Here is a 23313-nt window from a genome sequence, read left to right on the forward strand (position 1 = left end):
AGAATACAAAGTTAGTAGAAAGTTAGAGGAGGGATCAGGGCACTTCAAAGAGCCGCCACATGAAGGAAAGATCTGTCAGGCAAGATTATTGGAAATACGCCTCAAATGAAGATTTTCACCTTCGTTGTAATGGTTCATTTGATATACCCAGACTCAGCTGTGCGGCAAAGACAAACTCAACAATGCCATTAAGACTGAGGTGACTTGTGGCGAGCAATATAGCTACTGTTCTGTTTCTTTCTTTTTTTTTTCCTTGAAGAGTTCATGGAGTATAAGTCGCTCAGAAGGGAAAACTGTTCGATACTTCCCGTAGTTAGACTACGGAATAATCGTACACCCAAGGTCTAAGTGATGCAAGAGAGAGTAGACAAAGTTTGAAGTCTGTCAAGTTGGGCATTGCCTTCGCTCTTGGCTCCGTCCCCTTAGTCTTTGATCTTGTGTCCTGTAGTCAAGTACACCAAGCCAACTAAAACATCACAGTTACCAAAGTTTATAGTCCTCAAGTTTCCTCGGTACCATTTTATCGACCATCCAGGAAGGAAGTGAGCAGTTGGCTGGAGTAAGACTTGTCTGTCCCAGAGCGGGTTAGGAGTGTAATCCAGATTGGACCATCACGTGGATTTAATCTTCTCGTGGTGATATTTTAACCACCGACAATTTGAAAAGGCCCCTCGGAAACCTTTCCCATATGGTATTATGGGAAAATCATAGTGGTTTTAGTTTACAAATTTGCTCTTATTATGGGCGTTTTGCATTCGTATTATCCGAGAAAGGAAGAGCAAGCATAACTTGTGATATAAAATAATCTTTTGTATATTAAGTTTGAGGACAGGTAAGAGCGCAAGGTTTGCATGTGGTGGGGACTGCTGTCCGCAATCTATTTCCGGTAATAACTTGAGTTTTGTTTCGTAAGGAAAAGTAGAAACAAAAGACATTTCTGCTGACTATATATTGTTTTTCTATCTAACAGTGCGTCTTATCTATTTGATTATATATTGAAAATACTATTACTTGATACTTGATAAGTGCAGGTTACTGAATGTCAGTTGTTGGTAACGTACCTTGCTCTCGTCAGGAATAGGAACATCAAACACCACTTAGTTCAGAATTAATGTTCAGTGAAAGAATAATTTTGTTTTATATTTTTTTCACAAGTATTAAGTAATCCAACCTTAAGGCGTGATTTAATAGAACCAGTACATTATAAAGCAGGAAGAGTAATGAGCCTTGGGGTGGAAGGTGTGCATCCAGCAGGTGATAAGGTGCCGCGGCCATAATGGTGTAATTTGTCTACTGGCCCTCGGCTCTCGCCCTTCCTCTTCAACTCCCTTCCAGACGCCGTGGCTCCTCGTATATACCTCAGGAGGCGCAATTGTCGTCTATGTCAAACACACACACACACACACACACACACACACACACACACACACACACACACACACACACACACACACACACACACACACACACACACACACACACACACACACACACACACACACACACACACACACACACACACACACACACACACACTCACACACACACACTGATATTTCACTCGTGCCATATATAGTAATTGAAGGGTATATTTATCCCTTTCAGATGAACAGGCGATTAACACACCACTGCAGTAATGGATATATGAAATTGTCTTCTTTAGAAACACGAAATAAGCAAAGCTAATACTATGAAATGTGTCTTTCGTGAAGTAATGCTAACGTTTTTTTGCTGTTGCTGCTCCCTCGACAAACAGCAGAGCATTGTATATTTCACACGACACATTTTAAGTTTTCAGTAGTGTGAACGCACGGAAGAATAGGAAACAGCATTCCTCCTTTACTAACACGACAACTACGTACTTCCTTGGATGGTGGTGGGCAGCAGCAGCAGTTAAGAGGGGAGGTGGAGTAGAGAATGTTTAGGAGTAGGAAGAGGAAGAGCACTGGCAGAATGAGTACGAGTTCAAGGAAGTCTTACTGCACGGAAGACCTTCATTATTTTTTTTTCTTTCTAAGTGAGAGAAGTCTTCTTAAAGCTCCTTAACGTCGGATACCAGAGTGCCGTCCCCCCGCGGTGTGTTGCGTATATCTCAGAAAATGTCCAACGTGCACAAATACGCTAATTACTACGGAATTTTTTGTACTTCCGCGGTAATGTTTTCACTTCCCGTCACTGTATCATTTGTCAGCAAGGACAGGAGCAAGTTAAGAGCATGCCATGGTCTCCCAGGCAGGAAAATTTGTGACACTGAGGGAAAAAAATGTCGAGAAGAGAAGATAGTAAGTATTTTTTCATGTTTTGTGAATTTATTATACTTGAGCTTTCAGAGTGTTTGAAAGAAACACACACACACAGACACACCAGACACACACACACATACACACACACACACACACACACACACACACACACACACACACACACACACACACACACACACACACACACACACACACACACACACACACACACACACACACACACACACACACACACACACACACACACACACACACACACACACACTTAACTGTTCTGCAAGACATCAATAACCATCTTTTTTCAGAACAAGTATAAATGCTCTAGAATGAAAGGTTACGACGAAGATATCATATAAAAAGCGAAAGGGACTCAGCTGCAATATTTAACAGTGTTTAGCTGCTTCCGTTGCGTGTCACTTTGTGCTCTGTTCATGCTGAGCTTCACATCTGAAGTGAGAGAATTGGCTCACAGCTCCTCCAGCCATTCACTTTCCTTTGTGTAGTGAACAGTTTATTTGAATATCCATGGAAACTAAACGTATCACTCACTTGTAATCCGGAGATATCTTATTCACCGCAGGTCTTGCAATGATGATGATGAACTCCACTAAACCGAAGATTTAACTTTTTGTAAGCATATTTTCTATATCGGTATTTCAAAACTTGAGCTATTAATCATGAACGAAGATATAGATGTTTGTGAGGAAAGGGCAAAATGGGATTAATGGCTAAAATCCCATAAATTCATATAGCTAAACAGTCAAAGACGATGAAGTACTAAGCTGATTATTGCAACGGACTGCCAGGTCTAAGCTGAGCTACCTTGATCATTGTTTGTGTTCCAGCTATTAAATGTTCCTGTAAAATGTTTGTGACAATTGAATTTTGCTATAAAACGTTTGTTACGCAATGAATGTTTATGATTAATGGAAACAGTGTCTTAACACACTCAAACACTTTCTCTTCATGTACCCTTTGTTGACCTAGTCACATTACATTCCTTTATGTGATTCTTCGTACTGGTTTATTGGAGTGTGGAGTGAGCCTGACAAAAGACTTGGCGCAGAAACGAACACGAGGAAAAGGATACTACTTTTGTTCCTGACTTTGACATTCTCTAACCTCGTACGTACTTGCTCTGCAACACGCGTACCTACGTGACCAATTGTTACTTGTATTAAAATATTCATATCTTCTCGGTTTTATGTCTACTTTCGTTTGTGTACCGTGACATAATTAAGATCGATCGTGTGAATTGCGTAAGAGTAGAAAAGATTAAATTTATTGGGTTATTGGAACAAGATCACGTGAATAAAGGAGAGAAGGGAGAGAGAGAGAGAGAGAGAGAGAGAGAGAGAGAGAGAGAGAGAGAGAGAGAGAGAGAGAGAGAGAGAGCAGTAGGTAAACACAAGAATGATTACTGTGGCCATTGAGCATTGAGTGGCGTGGTGTATCATAAACTACGAGTAGTCTGAAAATAATAACATTACATTTTATGACCGTCAATATCTCCATTAAAATTTGGCTTCTATGACAAAAATTTCACGTGTAATCAGTTGAAATGAAACAATAGACATTATTCCTATTTAATTCGTCAGTTATTTGTTGAACACAAATAAGAATTTTTTTTTATATCAGTCTCTCTCTCTCTTTCTCTTTCTCTCTCTCTCTCTCTCTCTCTCTCTCTCTCTCTCTCTCTCTCTCTCTCTCTCTCCCTCCCAACACACGCGTAGTGTAGTGGTTAGCACGCTCGACTCACAATCGAGAGGACCGGGTTCGAATCCCGGCGCGGCGAGGCAAATGGGTAAGCCTCTTAATGCGTGGCCCCTGTTCACCTAGCAGTAAATAGGTACGGGGTGTAACTCGAGGGGTTGTGGCCTCGCTTTTCTGGTGTGTGGAGTGTGTTGTCTCAGTCCTACCCGAAGATCGGTCTATGAGCTCTGAGCTCGCTCCGTAATGGGGAAGACTGGCTGGGTGACCAGTAGGCGACCGAGGTGAATTACACATACACACACACACACACACACACACACACACACACACACACACACAGAGAGAGAGAGAGAGAGAGAGAGAGAGAGAGAGAGTGAGAGAGAGAGAACTGCAGATGATGATTCGTATTTACTGGTACGGGAGAATGATATGGAATAAGAATTCGAACACTGAAAATAAATGCTTAAATAATCAGAGTAAAAGGGAAAGAAAAAATGTAGAAGGGAAATTATTCGTAGGAGTGCAAATGATATATGTGTCTGAACCGAGACAGGAAGAGGAGAACACATGGAATGATAAAGTGATATAGGGAGCAAGACAAGAGGGAAATATTAAATCATGCTACAATACTATCACCTGCAGAAGAAGGAAGGAAAAGACCGTAGGAGGAGTGTAGGAGGAAGAACAGGGGAACTAAGAGGAACGTTTTCCAGGTATTGGTGAAAGCAGGGAATGATAAATAAGAGGGAAAAGATTGAATTTTTTTTTTGAAGTGATGTGAATAATGTAGGGAGGGTGAGAGAGCAGGTGTCCAGCATTATTCAGTGTACAAATAGAGGTGTTGGAGGACAAGGACGACTTGGGGAGGAAGGGAAGGGGTATTGTAAAGGATTAATCAAGAGAGAGAGAAAGAGAGAGAGAGAGAGAGAGAGAGAGAGGGAGAGGTGTACGTGTATGTGTGTGTGTGTGTGTGTGTGTAGTTAATGTAGGTGGAAAAGGGGAAAGTAAGAGTGTGAAGGATGGAGAGTGTAAGTAAAGTTAGTTGTTGAAAGACTTAAAGAAGATAGTGTGGAAGGGTTGAAGTTCAGAGTACATCAGGAACGTTTGTAAGTGAATGGCAGTGATAGAGATGAAAATTATAGTATGCAAAACCTTCTAGGAATAATTACATATACCCATGTGTAGGTAAGGTTTTAAATGAATGAACTGTGCTAACTAAATGATAAGTCTTCGTAGGATTCCAGGAAAATTATTCACAGGAAAGTAACGAGTTTTTTGATGGCTGAATAAAGAAAGAATATAATCAGCTTGTGTGTAGTCGCCCTTTCTCTCTCTCTCTCCCCCATCGCGCCAAAGGTCATGGTAACCTATGCAACACCAATTTTAAGACATTACAAATTTTCAGGTTATCGTTTTTCACCGAGTGGTTTAAATCAGAATCTGCTTAACATCGTCTGACAGCTGACGTTAATGATAAATAGCCACAACCGCCTTGGAATTAGATGTATCGAGCTGTAGTGGATAGTTTTGACCTTCTCAGACGAAAATTTTCTATTGATTGTGGATATTTCTGCACCGAGATGGAATGCGAATAAATATTTGAGAGTGATTGGCAAGCAGCGTCCTCCAGAGTTCCTACTTATGCCTCGGATCGCGTGTCTTCACACCATCAGTCTTAGTTTGGGGAGAAAACAAGGACGCTGTAACTCTGCCGAACTCATAGGGCGGGAGGTCTGCGCTGAGGGGCTCGCCGATGTACGTTTAAATAATGTGTTTTTGAGACTTATTCATCGTTAAACCTTGCATTTTTTTTTCTTTTGGCTGGTTTTTATTTATGAGTTATTTTGTAATGAAAGGATATGAAAAAGCTTAATTTGCCTGTAAGTGTGTGTGTGTGTGTGTGTGTGTGTGTGTGTGTTTCACTGTTTGATCTGCTGCAGTCTCTGACGAGACAGCCAGACGTTACCCTACGGAGCGAGCTCAGAGCTCATTATTTCCGTTCTTCGGATAGGCCTGAGACCAGGCACACACCACACACCGGGACAACAAGGTCACAACTCCTCGATTTACATACTGTACCTACTCACTGCTAGGTGAACAGGGGCTACACGTGAAAGGAGACACACCCAAATATCTCCATCCGGCCGGGGAATCGAACCACGGTCCTCTGGCTTGTGAAACCAGCGCTCTAACCACTGAGCTACCGGGCGTGTGTGTGTGTATCCGTATGCGTGTGTGCGTGTGCGCGTGTGTAGAGAAAGTACATGAATCATGACATAGTTTGATTGAAGTGGAGACATCACAGTCAGTCTCCTTTCCTGGCTCTGTATCTCATAAAAGTGCAGTGAGGGGCTCCCAAGAGAGAGGGGGAAACAATGCTACTGGTAGGGAGTTACTTGCTAGAGTTGGTTAGACGAGTATAGAGGACCACGTTTGGGTTTAGTTCTGTTGTGCACCGAATTGTTTGTTTGTGTTTTCCTATAAACCTAAACCAGACTCAGTATTATTCACATGACTATGATGATTCACTTTATCAGTGAATTTCTGAGGCATACTGAAGTTATAAATCAGGAAGAAAAAGTTTCTTACCCTGCTATACCAAATGATGTGATTCAAAGTTATTTTCGTCTAATCAAATAAATGTCAAGAAGCAAGACTGGTGCTATTTATAATGTTAAAGGATGGTGCCAAACATGTCTTTAGTGATAAAACCTGTAAGAAAGGTAACGAGTGGGTTGCTGAATTATATACTTGTGTTTTGAGTCACTATCGAACTGAGAGACAGAAATTTCTGTGCATCACTGTAATATAGAAGCAACATTTTTATGCCATATAATGGATATTGTTGTACAGAATGTCCCTCTGGATTATGCCGTTCATGACATTTTCAGCTTAAACTATAAGCACTACCTCCCACTTTGTGTTGATGGCAGCTTTACACTTACCCTTTTGATTATCACAAAACACACACACACACACACACACACACACACACACACACACACACACACACACACACACACACACACACACACACACACACACACACACACACACACACACACACACACACACACACACACACACACACACACACACGAGCTCATGAATTAATGTCATTATAATGATATAGCAGTAAAACTGAAAACTTGTTATTCAATAAAGGTTTCCCCAACTCTATAGGAAAGTTTAATGTTAGGCTTTGCTTCAAGACGCTAACCAGTTCGTACAAAATAACATACAAATTCTTCTTCCTGTTTTTCCTTCTGTGGTGGCTGAGGAATATCAAAACATCTGGGTATAGAAGTAAGAGAGGCCAATGATTCAGACGTAGTTACATGACCTTAGAAGCAGACGAATAAAAACAAGAAAACACAAAAATATGGAAGATGCAAGCTCGGTGGCAAACTCATTCCTCTTCTTTAGAATTGTACGAAAGCTTTCTCTCCGTGATGCCTTTGGTAGAGTAGATGGTTCGAAAAAAATATATAAAACTCTTGCAGAAAGGAGTAAGTTACTTTGCTTTACGGGAACTTGCTTGGCGCATCCTTAACTTTTCCGAACACTGCTTCATATTTTTACGTAAAGGTGCGTACCGGAGCAAGCTGGAGAGACTCGTAAATCGAACTGAAGGGCTTTTGTCAGTTCCGGCAGAGGGTAAATTTTACGCCTAAGTGACATATCTAACCGCTGTGCCATATACATCAAGAAAATGTGTAATGCATGTAGAAAAATAGAAAAAAAAGAAAGACTACGGTACCGAACAGAGAGATTTAATCAATGCAGTGATTTTCAGAAAATTAATTAGCTAGTACATTTAATCAAGTACTAGACATTTTTTTTCATATCTAGTAGGATAATTACGTAATGTGTATAAGATTACTGGGAGATATGTTGCATTTCTTTCTGTATCTAAAAGTCTCTTCCCTTTTTCTTTTCTTTTTTTTCTGCAATATAGAATTTAATGGACTAGATATCACCTCATTAGAAAGATTACCTGTTCTGGAAAATATCGTCTAAAAATTCCAACAGAATAACTCATCTAAGTACATACTTGTGTGTGTGTGTGTGTGTGTGTGTGTGTGTGTGTGTGTGTGTGTGTGTGTGTGTTTGAGAGAGAGAGAGAGAGAGAGAGAGAGAGAGAGAGAGAGAGAGAGAGAGAGAGAGAGAGAGAGAGAGAGAGAGATTACCAGAGAAGCGAGTAAAAGAGTGAAGGTACTAGTAAACTCTTGCGTTAGTGAGATGGGATAGCACCGTGTTGAAGGCATGTAGCAAGTCGCGTGAAAGAGACACATTCAGTGAGCCTGTTGAGAAGCAGGTAGTCAGAAAGAGAAGTAACATTGCAGCTGAGGGTGAAATTGTAGATAAACAGTTTAAACAGAGTAGCCGATAAAAACACACACACACACACACACACACATACACACACACACACACACGTAGTGTAGTGGTTAGCACGCTCGACTCACAATCGAGAGGCCCGGGTTCGAGTCCCGGCGCGGCGAGGCAAATGGGCAAGCCTCTTAATGTGTGGCCCCTGTTCACCTAGCATTAAATAGGTACGGGATGTAACTCGAGGGGTTGTGGCCTCGCTTTCCCGGTGTGTGGAGTGTGTTGTGGTCTCAGTCCTACCCGAAGATCGGTCTATGAGCTCTGAGCTCGCTCCGTAATGGGGAAGACTGGCTGGTTGACCAGCAGACGACCGAGGTGAATTACACACACACACACACACACACACACACACACACACACACACACACACACACACACACACACCTAAAAAGCTACAAATGCTTCACTATGGCCAGAAATCTCAGGTGATACGAACACATCCGATGGCTTGTGTATCCTTGGGACGTGTTTGGTGTAGGTGACGAAATTTTCCCCGTGAGCAATATTCAAAGCACACATTGTTGATAATCCTTAAACTGCGCGGGTCGATACTCACCGGACTAACACCTCAGATGAAACAGGAAAGGCAGTTTTAGTGGGAAACACACTGCACATAGAGCTATCGAACACTAGAATGACTTTGGAATCGCTTTACTATCATCGGAACCATGTACGTGGGAGCGACACACCTGGGCTTAAGGTGTGGGGGCGGTGGGAGGACTTGTTACCTCTGCACCACACAAACCTCCTGAGGCAAGGGTGATTTTTTTTTTTTTACTTTTTTTGCCATTTCAACTTGTAATTCATAGTCTGAGTAATTACAACAACAACAACAACAACAACAACAACAACAACAACAAATACGTAACCCATTATAGAAATTAAAATATCTATTCATTATAATGTACAAAATGTGTCGTGTGTTCTCATCTACTCTCCACTGCTCTTATAGAGGTATCGAATAAGAAAGGAAAAATCTATGCGATGTGGTGCAAGTAGTGGCCAGGAGGGGCGAGGGGATAATAGCGGCGGGTTTAGCATGCGAGCGGCGAGTCTCAGTCTCACTTGTGCCGGCAGGGAGGGTAGGTCGCCGCCGCGCGTGGTTCCCTTGTTCTTGTGAGCCTGGTGGGCCATGTAGACAGATATGTTTTAGTCTCTTTTAGGCTTCACTGAAGATATTTTGAGCGACAAATTTACGGGAAGAGATCTGTTCGTGGCTGTGGATAATGCTGCATCGCAATACTGTCTGGAGCAGGAGTGACACATAATATATAACATGACTTGATAAATTTGATTACCTTTTTCTTGTCCCTTTAGTGGACTACTATGTTTAGTGGAGAAAAGCTTACTTGTGTAAATAAACGAACGATTTATGGAAAAAATCTCAAAAGGTGTATATAACACATATTAAACTTTTGTGACAACTGGTGATGCTTTGAGGAAGATGAGATAACCTTGTCGATGTGATCATGACGCTGTCTGAAGTGCTGAGAGCGAGGTGCAGAGGTGACTGTTAAGTGTCTCAAGTGGATTTTTGTCGGTAATAACTCACTTCAACTCTGATGCAGATTCTATCAATATTTTGGGGTCAGTAGATATGAAACCTATCTGACCTATACTTATACACCTACACCTATACCTGGTCGCTTTCTTAAATAAAAAGAAACAAAAGAAGATCAGGTGTGTATTGCGGCCTTATTTTGGTGATTCATTAGTCGCGAACACAAAAGATACGGGCACAACTACAAAGCGTCAGGGTGATGATGGTGATGATGAAAATGACTTTGGACTTCATCGAGAACAGTCTGGTGGGGTACCATCATGGAAGTGAAAAAAAGTAGGCCTCACATTGTGATAAACATCTTTCTTCTTCTCTTTGTGCAATTTAACGCGAAGAAAGATAATGATAAGTATCGACTGGCAGAAGTAGGTGAATTTTTTTGTGACACGTGTTTTACCGCTGAGTTGAAGATTTGAAAAACAAAAAGTAGTGTGTCATCAGGTGAAGTGCACGAGATTCGTCATCGCTTTGTTGTTTCAATCTCTGATGACTTCATGTGCTAGCGTAGGTTGTAACATATATTTGTGTGTATGTGTGTGTGTGTGTGTGTGTGTATATATATATATATATATATATATATATATATATATATATATATATATATATATATATATATATATATATATATATATATATATATATATATATATATATATATATATTGTTTTATTCCAACTGCAGAGATCCAAATAGAGAATCGTGAAGTGATGGTGAATACAAATATCTAGAAAAATAGTTATGCCGAGATAGGAAGTGTTGTAAGGGAGGTAATTGTGATCCATGAGAAAAGGAATTAGATGAAAAGAAAACAGAAAACTTCAGCGAAAATGTGATCGTATCGTAGGTTCAATATCTACCTCCCGGCACTGACTCGGCCTCCTCGTCAACTTCTCATCAGCGCCTCGCGTGCCCAGCCCGCTTGCCTCGCCAGCAGTCCTTGTGTGTCTGTAAGTCTGCGGCACTGAAACATGGGCAAGGAAGAGCACGGGAGAAACATTTGTGTCTTCCTTTTCCTAGTTTTCTTTTGGCTTATCACCGCAGAGGAGGACTTTCTCTTCAAGAAGAAAAAGTGTGAGTGTTGCAGATTTTTTTCGTATCATTTGTAGTATGTAAGTAAATGTGTGTGTGTGTGGGGGGTTGGGTGGGGGTGGATGGCGCTGAATACATGGCCACATTGCTGCATTACATGGATATGTAAAAATAATTTTTAGAATATTATATCGGTATAAGAGTATATCATAAGAATAGTGATACAGATATTTGGAGCACGCGTGCACATACACACGCACACACACAGACACATAAACGAACACACACACACACACACACACACACACACACACACACACACACACACACACACACACACACACACACACACACACACACACACACACACAGTTTAGATGTGACGTGCCTGGCACATTATAGAATATCTGTCCAATGTTTTTAGCATCTTTTTTTTTTCTTTGTTTAATCCGAGTCACACTACAAACACTAAAATATTCATTTGCTGCCTCACGCTCAGTGAATTCTTAAGGATTAATAGTTTTATAATTGAAATTGCTTTATGCACATTTGTCTTATGTTTGTGTGTGTGTTTTTTTCATTGTTAGTCATTATACGCACTAATGCTTTGCTGTCGTTACTCATTCCGCCTTTTATTTTTTTTCCTAAATTTTTAGTAATATATATATATATATATATATATATATATATATATATATATATATATATATATATATATATATATATATATATATATATATATATATATATATATATATATATATAAGGAGAATGTTCCCCTATCTCAGCCTTGATTGTTCATTCCGTCGTACTGGTGCCGAAGGAGTCATCACCCAGGGCTGCCTCTCTCTGCTCCACGCGACACGTCACGCTCTTCCTGAGGCCACAGAAATTCGTATCTAAACAACCAGTGAAGTGATCTTTGGGCTCTTTCAAGCAATTGGAGTGAATAATTCGTGTGACTTTCTGTGGAGAGTGTATTAGTTTTTTTTTCATTTACCTTTTCAACTGTCAAATGTGTGAGTAATCTGAGTCATTCTTTATGCCAGGAACTCATGACATTTTTTTTCTTTCGTTGCCGAAACCTTTGTCAGAGAACATAATAGGAATAAATAAACACAATCCCGGAAACGAAAAAAAGGAAATAAGATTTTTTTTGTGAAAATGCTTGTGATAGATAGAAGAATTGTGCGCACAACTGTTATTCGTTTATTAGCATGTATTACAAAGTTCTGGAAGCAATTCCTAGGTTTTTTTTTTATTACTGATATTTCACGTTCATTAAGTTGTATCAAATTTGATTTTTTTTCAGCGGTACTTATAGACCACACACACACACACACACACACACACACACACACACACACACACACACACACACACACACACACACAGACACACACACACACTCACACACGTACCATCATGTAATGCACACACGCTTTACGCCCCTGACCACCCACTCCTCCGTCCCAGCAAGCAAACAAATACTTTTTATTGCGGCGATAGAGTGGTGGCCAACTTTTGACGGTAATACCCAAACAATAAAGGAAAACTTGTATTGAAAAGTTTGCCTGCGACGTAATGCATGGAATGTTTCACGAGAATGGCTTTTGAGATTTGTTGCTCATTAACCCCTTTACTACTGAGACGCATTTTTATCTTCATTTTTGGATACGATTAGACGATTTTATATACATTAGGAAGGGTCTATGGAGGTCAGAAGATTACCTAATGGCCGGAGTCTTCACTATTTTAATCCCTCACATGAGTTGATGAAGCTGTAAAAAAAATCACCAAATAGTAAGGAGAATAAATATGGAAAGGCGTCCTGGTACTGAAGGAGTTAACTCAAACATACAGATATGTTCCCATGGTAATTACTGTAAGATATAACCTTATACAAATAAAATCGTTGTGTTTCTGTTTTTCTTTTCATCCACTTATTACACTACTATTCATAATACTACTGGTAATAATGCTTGGTCATTATTTATATATTAAAAGTGAATATTTAGTTGAAACAGTAAGGCTTAAGTATTAGTAAGGGAAACTGGATTATAGAACTGCGGGTGGATTTTATTTTGTGGTCCCTTCTCTTGTGTTTCATTTTCTTGCTTGCTTATTTGCTCCCACTCCTATTTTTGTGTAGTTTATTGATCTGTAAGTTTTTTATTAATATGTTTTTTGTTTTATTCATCTCTGTTTTATGTCCTGGCCTATAGCACCTGTATGTAACTTAAAGAGTATTGGTAGCGCTGTTAAGCTTCCATCCATTAGAAGCGCAAGCAATTTTATTTATAGTAGTACCCATATTAGGGACCATATCACAACCCAAGCGCATCTTTGGCGTAACCATCTAGAACCTGGGTATCATGGTGACATGTAGGTAACTTTAAACCACTCGACAAATGGCAAAATAACGTGGTGGGATTGGAACCTACGCGTGGACCTCTGCCCGATCCCACGCTCACCACCTTATCCACTATGCCACCGCCTCCCTATATCTGTGTGTGTGTAGGGGGGGTGGGCGTCTATCACTTGATGTACCTATCTGTCTGTTTGGCTATCTTTGTCTGTATATATCACTGTCTGTGTCTATTTGTTTGTTAGTGTTGCCATTTTCTGTTTTAATATTAGAGGAAGCGATTGGATCAAAAGAATATCAGAGTAATGTAATTCTTCAGCGAGTCATTAATTTTGTCATGAATATTTTTTTTTTTACGATGAACATTGGAAAAAAATGTGTGTTCATTTTATGCGGTGGCGTCACTGATTATTCTTTTCAGTCGTGTTTTATTTATACGAGAGTTATTCATTCAGCATCTGTTTCCATGCAACGAATTACAAATTAATTTAACAGGCACAGACAGTGCTGTATTCACTTGTTTACAGCCTCATCATCCTTGCTAAGTGCTATAATATTTTTCAAATTGTTTTTATTATCAGTCAATAATCAGTCTTATTCTCAATTTGAATCGTAGCTGATTTTCATATAATGCAATTTTGGACGGCAAGAGAAAATTGAAAAGGAAAGTTGAACCCTAGAAATGTCTTCACAGTGTGTATGAACACAATATTGTCATGATTTCCTGGATATGTGTGTGTGTGTGTGTGTGTGTGTGTGTGTGTGTGTGTGTGTGTGTGTGTGTGTGTGTGTGTGTGTGTGTGTGTGTGTGTGTGTGTGTGTGTGTGTGTGTGTGTGTGTGTGTGTGTGTGTGTGTGTGTGTGTGTGTGTGTGTGTGTGTGTGTGTGTGTGAATCTTCTATAACTATTATTTAGTTATAGAAACCAAGCATGTAAGCGCTACTCTATTGGCGATGAACACTTATTATTTTTGCCCTGAATTTAATTCCCTAGAGATTTTAATCACTCAACGGGTCATTAATAACCTCCATGCTTTTTTTGCCCTCTAAAGTTTTAGTTTGTCTTTTAATTAAACAAATATTCCTAAGTTATATTTTTGTTCCTTGACTAAATGTTTATCTATATGTGTTTGGTAGTATGGTAATCAAATATAAACACAAATCTGTTTGCAGCGAAGAGAAACTTTTCCTACCCAATATATTTCAATGCAATTTTCTTTTACTATTTTTTTTTAATGTAGGAGGGGTAACTGGCCAAGGGCAATAGAAGATAAAAAAAAATGCCTTTTGGGTTCCCAGTTCCCTTAAAGACAAGTGAGTTATCCAAAATTCAGGGAGAAATGTCTTGAAAATTTCTTATGGTTAATGAACACCATGTCTATTAAGGGGAGGGGATTGTTTTATATGATTGAAGAGGTGAATCTCTATGATATTAGTGATCACTTTTTGCCTTCCTGGAAATGAAGATTACACTTTTTACAAAAAAAAAAAAAAAGAAAAAAATAATAACGTAATGAAAATGTGCCTTAAAACTGTCAGTCAAAGAAAAATAACATGATAAAAAAAAAAAAAAAGATTTTAATTTTCCTTTTGGTGTAACAGACTACACCATAGAAAAATGATATTCACATTTTTATAATGGTGGCTGAGAATTTGACAGATGTATTACTTTTGCAAAATATGATATTACAATAACGTAAAGAGTAGCTTGCATTTACAAGTGAAGGATCATATTAGTGATTCATTAGTGAATATCTAAAAAGTATATGTTCTTTTCAAGAGAGAGAGAGAGAGAGAGAGAGAGAGAGAGAGAGAGAGAGAGAGAGAGAGAGAGAGAGAGAGGTGGAAAGGTAAAACGCGTATGTGGATGTGTGTGAGCAGTGCGTGTAGTGTGTGTGTGTGTGTGTGTGTGTGTGTGTGTGTGTGTGTGTGTGTGTGTGTGTGCGCGCGTGTGCGTATGTGCATGTGTATGTGTGCGTTCAGCTAGGCAGGTGTAGGTAGGTTGGTTGGGTTGGGAAGGTGGCACCGCAGAGACGGGAGAAAGAGAGGAAGGGAGAGTGCGGCGAATGGAGGGTGAGGGTGCTGCTGTCCTGCTATTGATTGCTACTCTCGCTCCCCGAAATTCTTGTGTCACCTCGGATCTACACCCCGCGGACCCTTTTTGCCGGCCAGACACTGCGGGAAGAGGGGGAAGGATGGCGCCACAGTGTCCACAGCTACACGGCCTACTAAAAGAAAAAAAAAAAAAAAAAAAGAAAAAGAGATAAACAAACATTACCATTTATTGTTTCTAGGGCAGTACTTAAATGTATAACTCAATCTATTCTTTAGTGTTGGTCGGTGAGCTTTTCATCCTCTGTGGTGTCTGGCGTGGAGTAAAGGATGTTTGCTTGGTGGTGGTGGTGGTGGTGGTGGTATTGGTGGTGTAGTTTCAAGTTGAAATTCTTTTGCCACCAGGTATTATTCCCACACCAGGAAATGCTTTTAAAATTCCCTCCCTGTTGTTCCCCATTATCTCATTCATTAATTTTGACTGAACGTTAATTAAATCGAGGGATGGTAACAAAATTGGGGTTTTTAAGTCAGACAATTACGTGTTTTATACTTGTATGTACCTTCCAAAAGCAACACTATTTCCTTGTCTGCAATCATGCACCATATACTTAATGAGGACACACACACACATACGCACACACACACACACACACACACACACACACACACACACACACACACACACACACACACACACACACACACACACACACACACACACACACACACACACACACACACACACAGAACTGGTCTTGCTAATAATAGTAATAATGATAGTAGTAGTAGTAGTAGTGGTACTATTACTATTACTACTACTACTACTGTTAATAATAATGATAATAATAATAATGATAATAATAATAATGATAGTAATAATAGTAATAGTAACAGTAAAAGTGATGCCCAAAAGGTTGACTAATTTGTAATACTTATTTTGGTCACCTTTGAGCCGTCACCCGCTGCCTTTCATCAGTGTCTGTTGCTCCCCGTGGAATGTTGGTCTCCGATGAGATTCCTGATTAGAAGTCAGACGAAGACGAAGAATGAAGGCCGTAATATGGCGAAGGTCGGTGGCAGAAATACGATAACACATTTTATTTTTATCTACTGCTTACAACTCGTGATAGGGAGTAGTTCAATGGCCGTTCTTCATTTGAACTTTCTATTTTTTACTAATCCCAACGCCAGAAGAAATGGAAAAAGAAATATGCATGTACTGAATGACAATACAAGCCTGTAGACTAATAGATGACGAAGCTGGACATTTTGTAACATTATTAATTTCACAGTAAAGAAATCATTAAGCAAGTATTTTCGTAGATGTTAAGTAAAAAAAGACCTCCAAAATCTTGTAGTCTTAGATATTTTAAACATTATCAGTGTGCTCAGAAAAGGTAGACACACTCGTAACTCTCAGTGGACCTAGTTATATATCCGGTGACTCTCGCGTAGGGTTCATGATGTGTGTTAATAGGCACTTGAGTCCTCTTGAACAGTCTCTTGGCGAGCACTGGATGAAAGAGATTACTCACGTTAATTATCACTAGTTCCCCGCCGCCGTGACCATCAGAGAGAGAGAGAGAGAGAGAGAGAGAGAGAGAGAGAGAGAGAGAGAGAGAGAGAGAGAGAGAGAGAGACCCTAGTGATATTCTCTCATTAGTGTGTGTGGTTACTTTTTTCCCCTTTTGTGTGTGTGTGTGTGTGTGTGTGTGTGTGTGTGTGTGTGTGTGTGTGTGTGTGTGTGTGTGTGTGTGTGTGTGTGTGTGTTAGTGTGAATGTGTGTACGATCCGTAAGTGAGGGTCAGAATGGTTGAGAGAACAGATGTGCCACTCTGAGACTTAGGCTCAGGAAGTCAGTGTCCCCCTTCAGTGTGGCGTTGCGGGTCGATGAACGAAGACTCTACCCACCCTTCGGTGTGGAGGCGGCGGACCTCACCTCACCTCACCTGCCTGTCCCTCGTCTGTTCTTGCCTCTCGTGCACGAGGAAGACAGCCCAACGAGGGAGTGAAATTGGGCACATGTGTATTTTCTTTATAATGAAGGGACGTGGTGCAGGAAAATGATAATGTACTTGGACTGCAGCGTATACAAATATTTTTTTTCTCTCTTTTTCGCTGAAGCTGTCATTTCCCGACTAGTTTTGTCGTAAAATACCATTAGAATGCTTGGCATTGAGATTTTTTTTTGGGGGGTTGACTGATGCTTTTGAAAAAATAATAATAATAACAATGATTTGGTAATTAAATGCAAAATAAATAACGCAAAGAGAAAAACAAACATAGGAATTGATTGGCTGCGACCCCAACACGACCGGAGGTCAAATGCATGCAGGGAAGCTGAGTGAGGGGCGATGGGGCGGGCAGGTGGAGGCTCTGCTCTGCTGTCAGGCGCAACGTGTGGGTTGTAATTACCGTCTGGACATGCAAAGGTTTCCGCGTCCAAAGCAACTGCTCTTATCATCGCTTCACTAACGTTTCTTGCTCATAGCGGTAGTTTTTACTCCCACAGCCTCATTGAAGTTTCTCAGTGTTGCATTAGCAAAAAAATAAAAACAAATATATAAGTATAAAATAAGAGTTGTTTGATTTGGAAGAGACGTCTTTTTTTTTTCTGTTTCACTCATGGCAACAGTTTTCGTTTTCAACTCCTTCGTTTCATAAGCGAAAGCTAACAAAAACATTTTCTCTCTTTCCAGAACTATATTTATTATTTTCACCTCACTCTCTTGTGAGATTTTTCCCCTCTGCTTTTTATTTTCTCATGCCGACGGCCACGTTCCTTCTCACAGCATAGTTTGACGCTTCATTCTGTCCGTCACCTCGACTTCCACCTTCACTCTCTTTCACCAGCTGTCTCTTTTGGCTTCACTCTTGTGCTCACCCTTTCCTTCTCTCTCAACTCACCGCACCATTCCATTTTCCCTCTTTACCCCCTCCGGCACTCTATAACCTCACCTCGTGTATACCTCCCTTTTTTTCTCCTCTCCTTCCCCTTCGTATTACTACCTCTTATCCCCCATTTTCTCAGAAAATCATATTCCTCCCACCCTCCTACTTAGAGATCTTCCTGTATTTTAAGCGTCACAGGAAGTTATTACGCTGCTTCCTTGCTCCTCGAGTGGGCCAAATTCGGCTCAGCTTTCCATTCCTGCCCTCGGCACTTGCCCAGACTTAATGCATTCTCTCAGCTAAGACGTTGTGCCTGAGCGTTTAACTATAATGACCTTGTTCGTTGTTCGCTTGCATTTCTACAAGCAAGAGAGTGGCGTAGCTGGCAAATGGTGGATGGATAAGCAATGCAGTTGAGTGAAATTTATTAGTGAAAAAACGAAAATATACGAACTAGTAAGACGCTCCCAATTATAACCATTCAATATAGTTATTTTCTTTCTCTTCTTACATAAATCAGTGTATAACTTTCTCACTCCATCCTCTTGAGCCGCAACTAACGCTTTGTCACTCAGTCTTCTTTCCTGATCAGTTATTTACTCATGGATTCTTCTTATGTCCGTTCATGTATCTCGTGACTCCCGAGACATGCCACGGCACCAGTGTAGTGTCTTATAAATCCATTTCAGTACCTACGTCCACACGCTACTCCTTTGTAATCTTGAATTAGGATATCAACGTTTCACTTTCTCTCTCTCTCTCTCTCTCTCTCTCTCTCTCTCTCTCTCTCTCTCTCTCTCTCTCTCTCTCTCTCTCTCTCTCTCTCTCCCTCTCTCCCTCTCTCTCTCGACCTTACATATTTGACCGTATCTGTTATTTTTCATTCAGACATTTTGATCGTTTCTCCTTGTTCACTATAATACACTTACAGACGAAAAGGATACATTAAGAGAGGAATATGTTAAAAGGTAGTGATGTACAGCATGGAGAGAGAGAGAGAGAGAGAGAGAGAGAGAGAGAGAGAGAGAGAGAGAGAATGAATATCGTGAATTGGAGGTAAGTAAAAGGAGAATGCTGTGGTAAAAAATAAGTGCGGATCAGCGGTTCTTTATGGGCATGTGGAAAGCTGGAGAATGCAATTGAGAATAGAGTTCTCGGGAAAACGATGAATATATTATAGCTTGTCTTGCTTCGTCATATATCATGTAGAATTTATATAAGCAGCCTTGGTGACGGATTATTGCTTTCACGGGTAGTAACTTTTCCTTCGTCGTATGAAAAAATGACTTTGTAGCGTAACATATCAAAGCAGAGTGAAATATGTAACTCGAAACACCATTCCATGCAAGAACAAATTATTGAGTTCCCTGCCGCTGGCCACTCATGAGAACCAACTGAAAATATGCCACGGAACATCCAGTTATGCCTGAAAGGTCGATTGACTTTTTTTTTCCTGAACTGAACGTCCTCTTTGCAAGATAGATTAGATGTGAATTAGTGATAGCATTATAGATTTCCCGTGTGTTCATCCTTCAGATACTCTTCTTGTTCCTTCTAGTTTTCTCATTGATTTATGTTGTTTTTCTTTATGGTTGAGTAGACTTACAAAGAATTTTACCTTTTCACTTTACCGTTTTTCATTATTATTTAACTTTGATACACCTTTAACTTTCTGTGGATGTTGGACCGTTCCCATATCTTTCCTCTGAGATACATAAGGAATGGTTTATGTCAATTTTTCCTGTTTTTATCAATACTTTATGGTTGGGTGGACTTTGAAAATTTTGCACTTACTTTTCGTCTTACTCCTTATTATTCTATTATGATTTATCTATGAGTCTCTTTGAATGCTGTGCCGTCCCCTTATCTTCGCTTTGAGATTCATTCGGGTTATATTGACGCAGTTTTTTATTAATATTATATGGTTGGGTAGGCTTAGAAAAAATATTGCACCTGTACTTTTCCTCTCACGCCTTATTCTTTTCCTATGATCTGTTTATAAATCTCACTGAATGCTATGCTGTCCCCTTATGAAATTCATTCGCGGTGTATGTATGCTGCTTATTTTTTTATATTTTTTATTAATATTTTATGGTTGGATAGACTTACGAAAATTTGTGCATTTCCTTTACCGTTATTCTTCATTCTTATACTATGATCTATCTAAATCTCAGTGAAAGCTGCGCCTGCCCCATATCTTCCCTCTGAGATACATCCGGGTTATTGGTGCCCTCCCTCTGCAGTTCAGCATCACTACCGCTATTCCATCAACTCCGAAATATTTCCAGACTTTAGCTTTTCACTTGCTTCCTCTGCATCCATTGATTTCGTTTCCTGGCTGTGTATTTTCTTTTCCCCTCTCCCTATTCCAACACGGGACGCCTCAGCTAAATTGTAAGTCCTTCGAATATAATGTTTCGTTATATTCTTTTCATATACCGGCAAGTCCTCTTCCTCTTCTGCCTCGCCTTCCTCGTCATCCTACTCCGTGTGTTCTTCCTCCTTGTCCTTGTCATCATCACTCCTTTCGGCGTTGTTGTCGTTCTTTTCGTCATCAGTGTTCTCCTCCTCCTCCTCCTCCTCCTCCTCCTCCTCCTCCTCCTCCTCCACCTATCTAGGAATAATTTCTAATGATATTACCATAGTAGTAGTAGTAGTACTAGTAGTAGTAGTAGTAGTAGTAGTAGTAGCAGCAGCAACAGCAACAGCAGTAATATCATTATTATTACTATTATTATTATTATTATTATTATTATTATTATTATTATTATTATTAATATTACTATTATTATCATTATTATTGACAGCAGCAAAGAAAATAACAAAAATTATTCTTGGAAATAGTGGGAAGCTTGTGAAAGGATAATAAAGTAGAAAATATGATCCCATTACTTTTAGTAGACTGTCAAAGGAAACACATTAATGGGCGAGTGTGACATACGAGTATAAACACGTCTTTAAGGGTCAGGGGATCTACTACAAAGATTTTTGGGGGGGAGGTCTTTGGCAGCACACTTAACTGGAACGTGTGTGTATGTGTAGATGTGTGTGTGTGTGTGTGTGTGTGTGTGTGTGTGTGTGTGTGTGTGTGTGTGTGTGTGTGTGTGTGTGTGTTATTCACTTAAGCTAGTTTCATGTCACAGCCAACTTTTGTCCTCGAAATAGCTCAGAGATCATAGACCTATATTTGTGTTAAGTGGGGTAATACTGACGGAACTGATCCACAATAGTACATCTCTTCATGTTACACACAAAATACTGGCTCCATTGACTGAGATGTATGCCCAGTACGCACAGAGGAAATTATGTACAGTTCAGTGGTTACTTCCATGAGGTTATTTCACTTTCAGTGAACGTTATATAAAAAGCTGAATAATCAATGAATGCGCTACATTATTTACAGTGAAAAACAGGAATTATTTTGTTTAACCTTATCCATAGATCTGTATCAACAAAATGTCCTGCACACTTTTTGTCATTTACCGTTATCATCATCATTTAATTATTTTTATACCTATTAATTTGTGTGTGTTTTAATGAATGGCATCAATAGATATATATGACAATATCATACATATGTGGCAATAGGACGACTGGTATTCGATATGCAGGCTTTAGTGCAAATACATTGAAGGTCTCAGTTATGTGGTGCAGAATGAGGACATTGCTTGAGTCAGTCATGGGTGGCGTGACAGATTTTGTTAAGGCGCCGCAAATCCACTTCCTTTGAACGAATTATAGTTACTCTGCATCTCTCTCTCTCTCTCTCTCTCTCTCTCTCTCTCTCTCTCTCTCTCTCTCTCTCTCTCTCTCTCTCTCTCTCTCTCTCTCTCTCTCTCGACATAAAGATAAACAAACAAAGAAATAAGTAAATACACTCTTGGCTTTGAAGTGTCTTTCCTCTCGTCCCTTCACATTCTCTCCAAGTTTTTCATTTTCTTCTCTTTTCGTGATGGATTTCAATCAAATCTGTATTTATTTTAAATGAACAGTAATTTTGTAGCATTGATCACTTACCATTCTCTGCAACATTGCAACCTGGCCATTCCATTTCGGGCGCTGCTGGTGATCAAGGAAGAATTGGTTTCCACATCCCCGCGAACTGTATATTCGCATGACTCAGGTTTGTTTTTCTCTTGTTATGGAAAAGGAAAATTATCAATCTTGCATTCGTTTCTACGTGCTCCGTCAGAACGTAAATCAACCCAGAAAAGAAAAAAGATAAAGATTCGTACATATACTGAAGCTAATATCACAGGCTGCGCAGTCGCTTGCTCTGTGGAAGTGAGAGAAGTTGAAGTTATGGTTTAATACTAAGGTCGAGCAGCAACAATTTCCGTCTGTCGGCGTGGAAGTCAGTGGGCCGGAGGAGCTTCTCCCGTTTGAGTGTGTAACGCAGCGGATCTGTGTATGTTTTCTTCTCAGGAAAGAGACAACGCTGCGGTGAACTTTCTGGATGTTATAGTGTGTGTGTGTGTGTGTGTGTGTGTGTGTGTGTGTGTGTGTAATTCACCTCGGTCTTCTGCTGGTCACCCAGCCAGTCTTCTCCATTACGGAGTGAGCTCAGAGCTCATAGACCGATCTTCGGGTAGGATTGAGACTACAACACACTCCACACACCGGGAAAGCGAGGCAACAACCCCTCGAGTTACATCCCGTACCTATTTACTGCTCGGTGAACAGGGGCCACACATTAAGAGGTTTGCCCATTTGCCTCGCCGCGCCGGGATTCGAACCCGGCCCTCTCGATTGTGAGTCGAGCGTGCTAACCACTACACTACGCGGTGTGTGTGTGTGTGTGTGTGTGTGTGTGTGTGTGTGAGGCCGTTATTTATATGTGGTGATGTATGGACAAGCAGTACGATAGCATGATGATGTAAAACTCTTCATGAATATATAAACCGTTTCGCTCTGCCTTGAAGTGCATATTTAGCTGCAACTGAAAACTGATACCAAAATTTCATTTACAGAACTTCAGAGTTTTTTTATTCAGTTCCATTTATATTATTTTTGTGGCAAGATCCATAAAATTGACAGTGAA

The 23313-nt window shown here is 40.1% G+C and overlaps 1 protein-coding gene across 1 annotated transcript in view; it reads left to right on the forward strand.

Moving 5' to 3' along the window:
* The first annotated feature begins 9426 nt into the window (after window positions 1–9426).
* The window catches only part of LOC123504218 (nephrin-like), a 61776-nt gene continuing 47889 nt past the window's right edge, over window positions 9427–23313 (forward strand). Inside the window, exons 1-2 of the mRNA XM_045254570.1 lie at window positions 9427–9485; window positions 10612–11001. Of these exons, the coding sequence (XP_045110505.1) occupies window positions 10899–11001 (103 nt within the window). The 5' untranslated portion in view covers window positions 9427–9485; window positions 10612–10898. The remainder of the gene's footprint in view (window positions 9486–10611; window positions 11002–23313) is intronic.

This window comes from Portunus trituberculatus, chromosome 15, assembly GCF_017591435.1.
Source record: "Portunus trituberculatus isolate SZX2019 chromosome 15, ASM1759143v1, whole genome shotgun sequence".
Lineage (NCBI taxonomy): Eukaryota > Metazoa > Arthropoda > Malacostraca > Decapoda > Portunidae > Portunus > Portunus trituberculatus.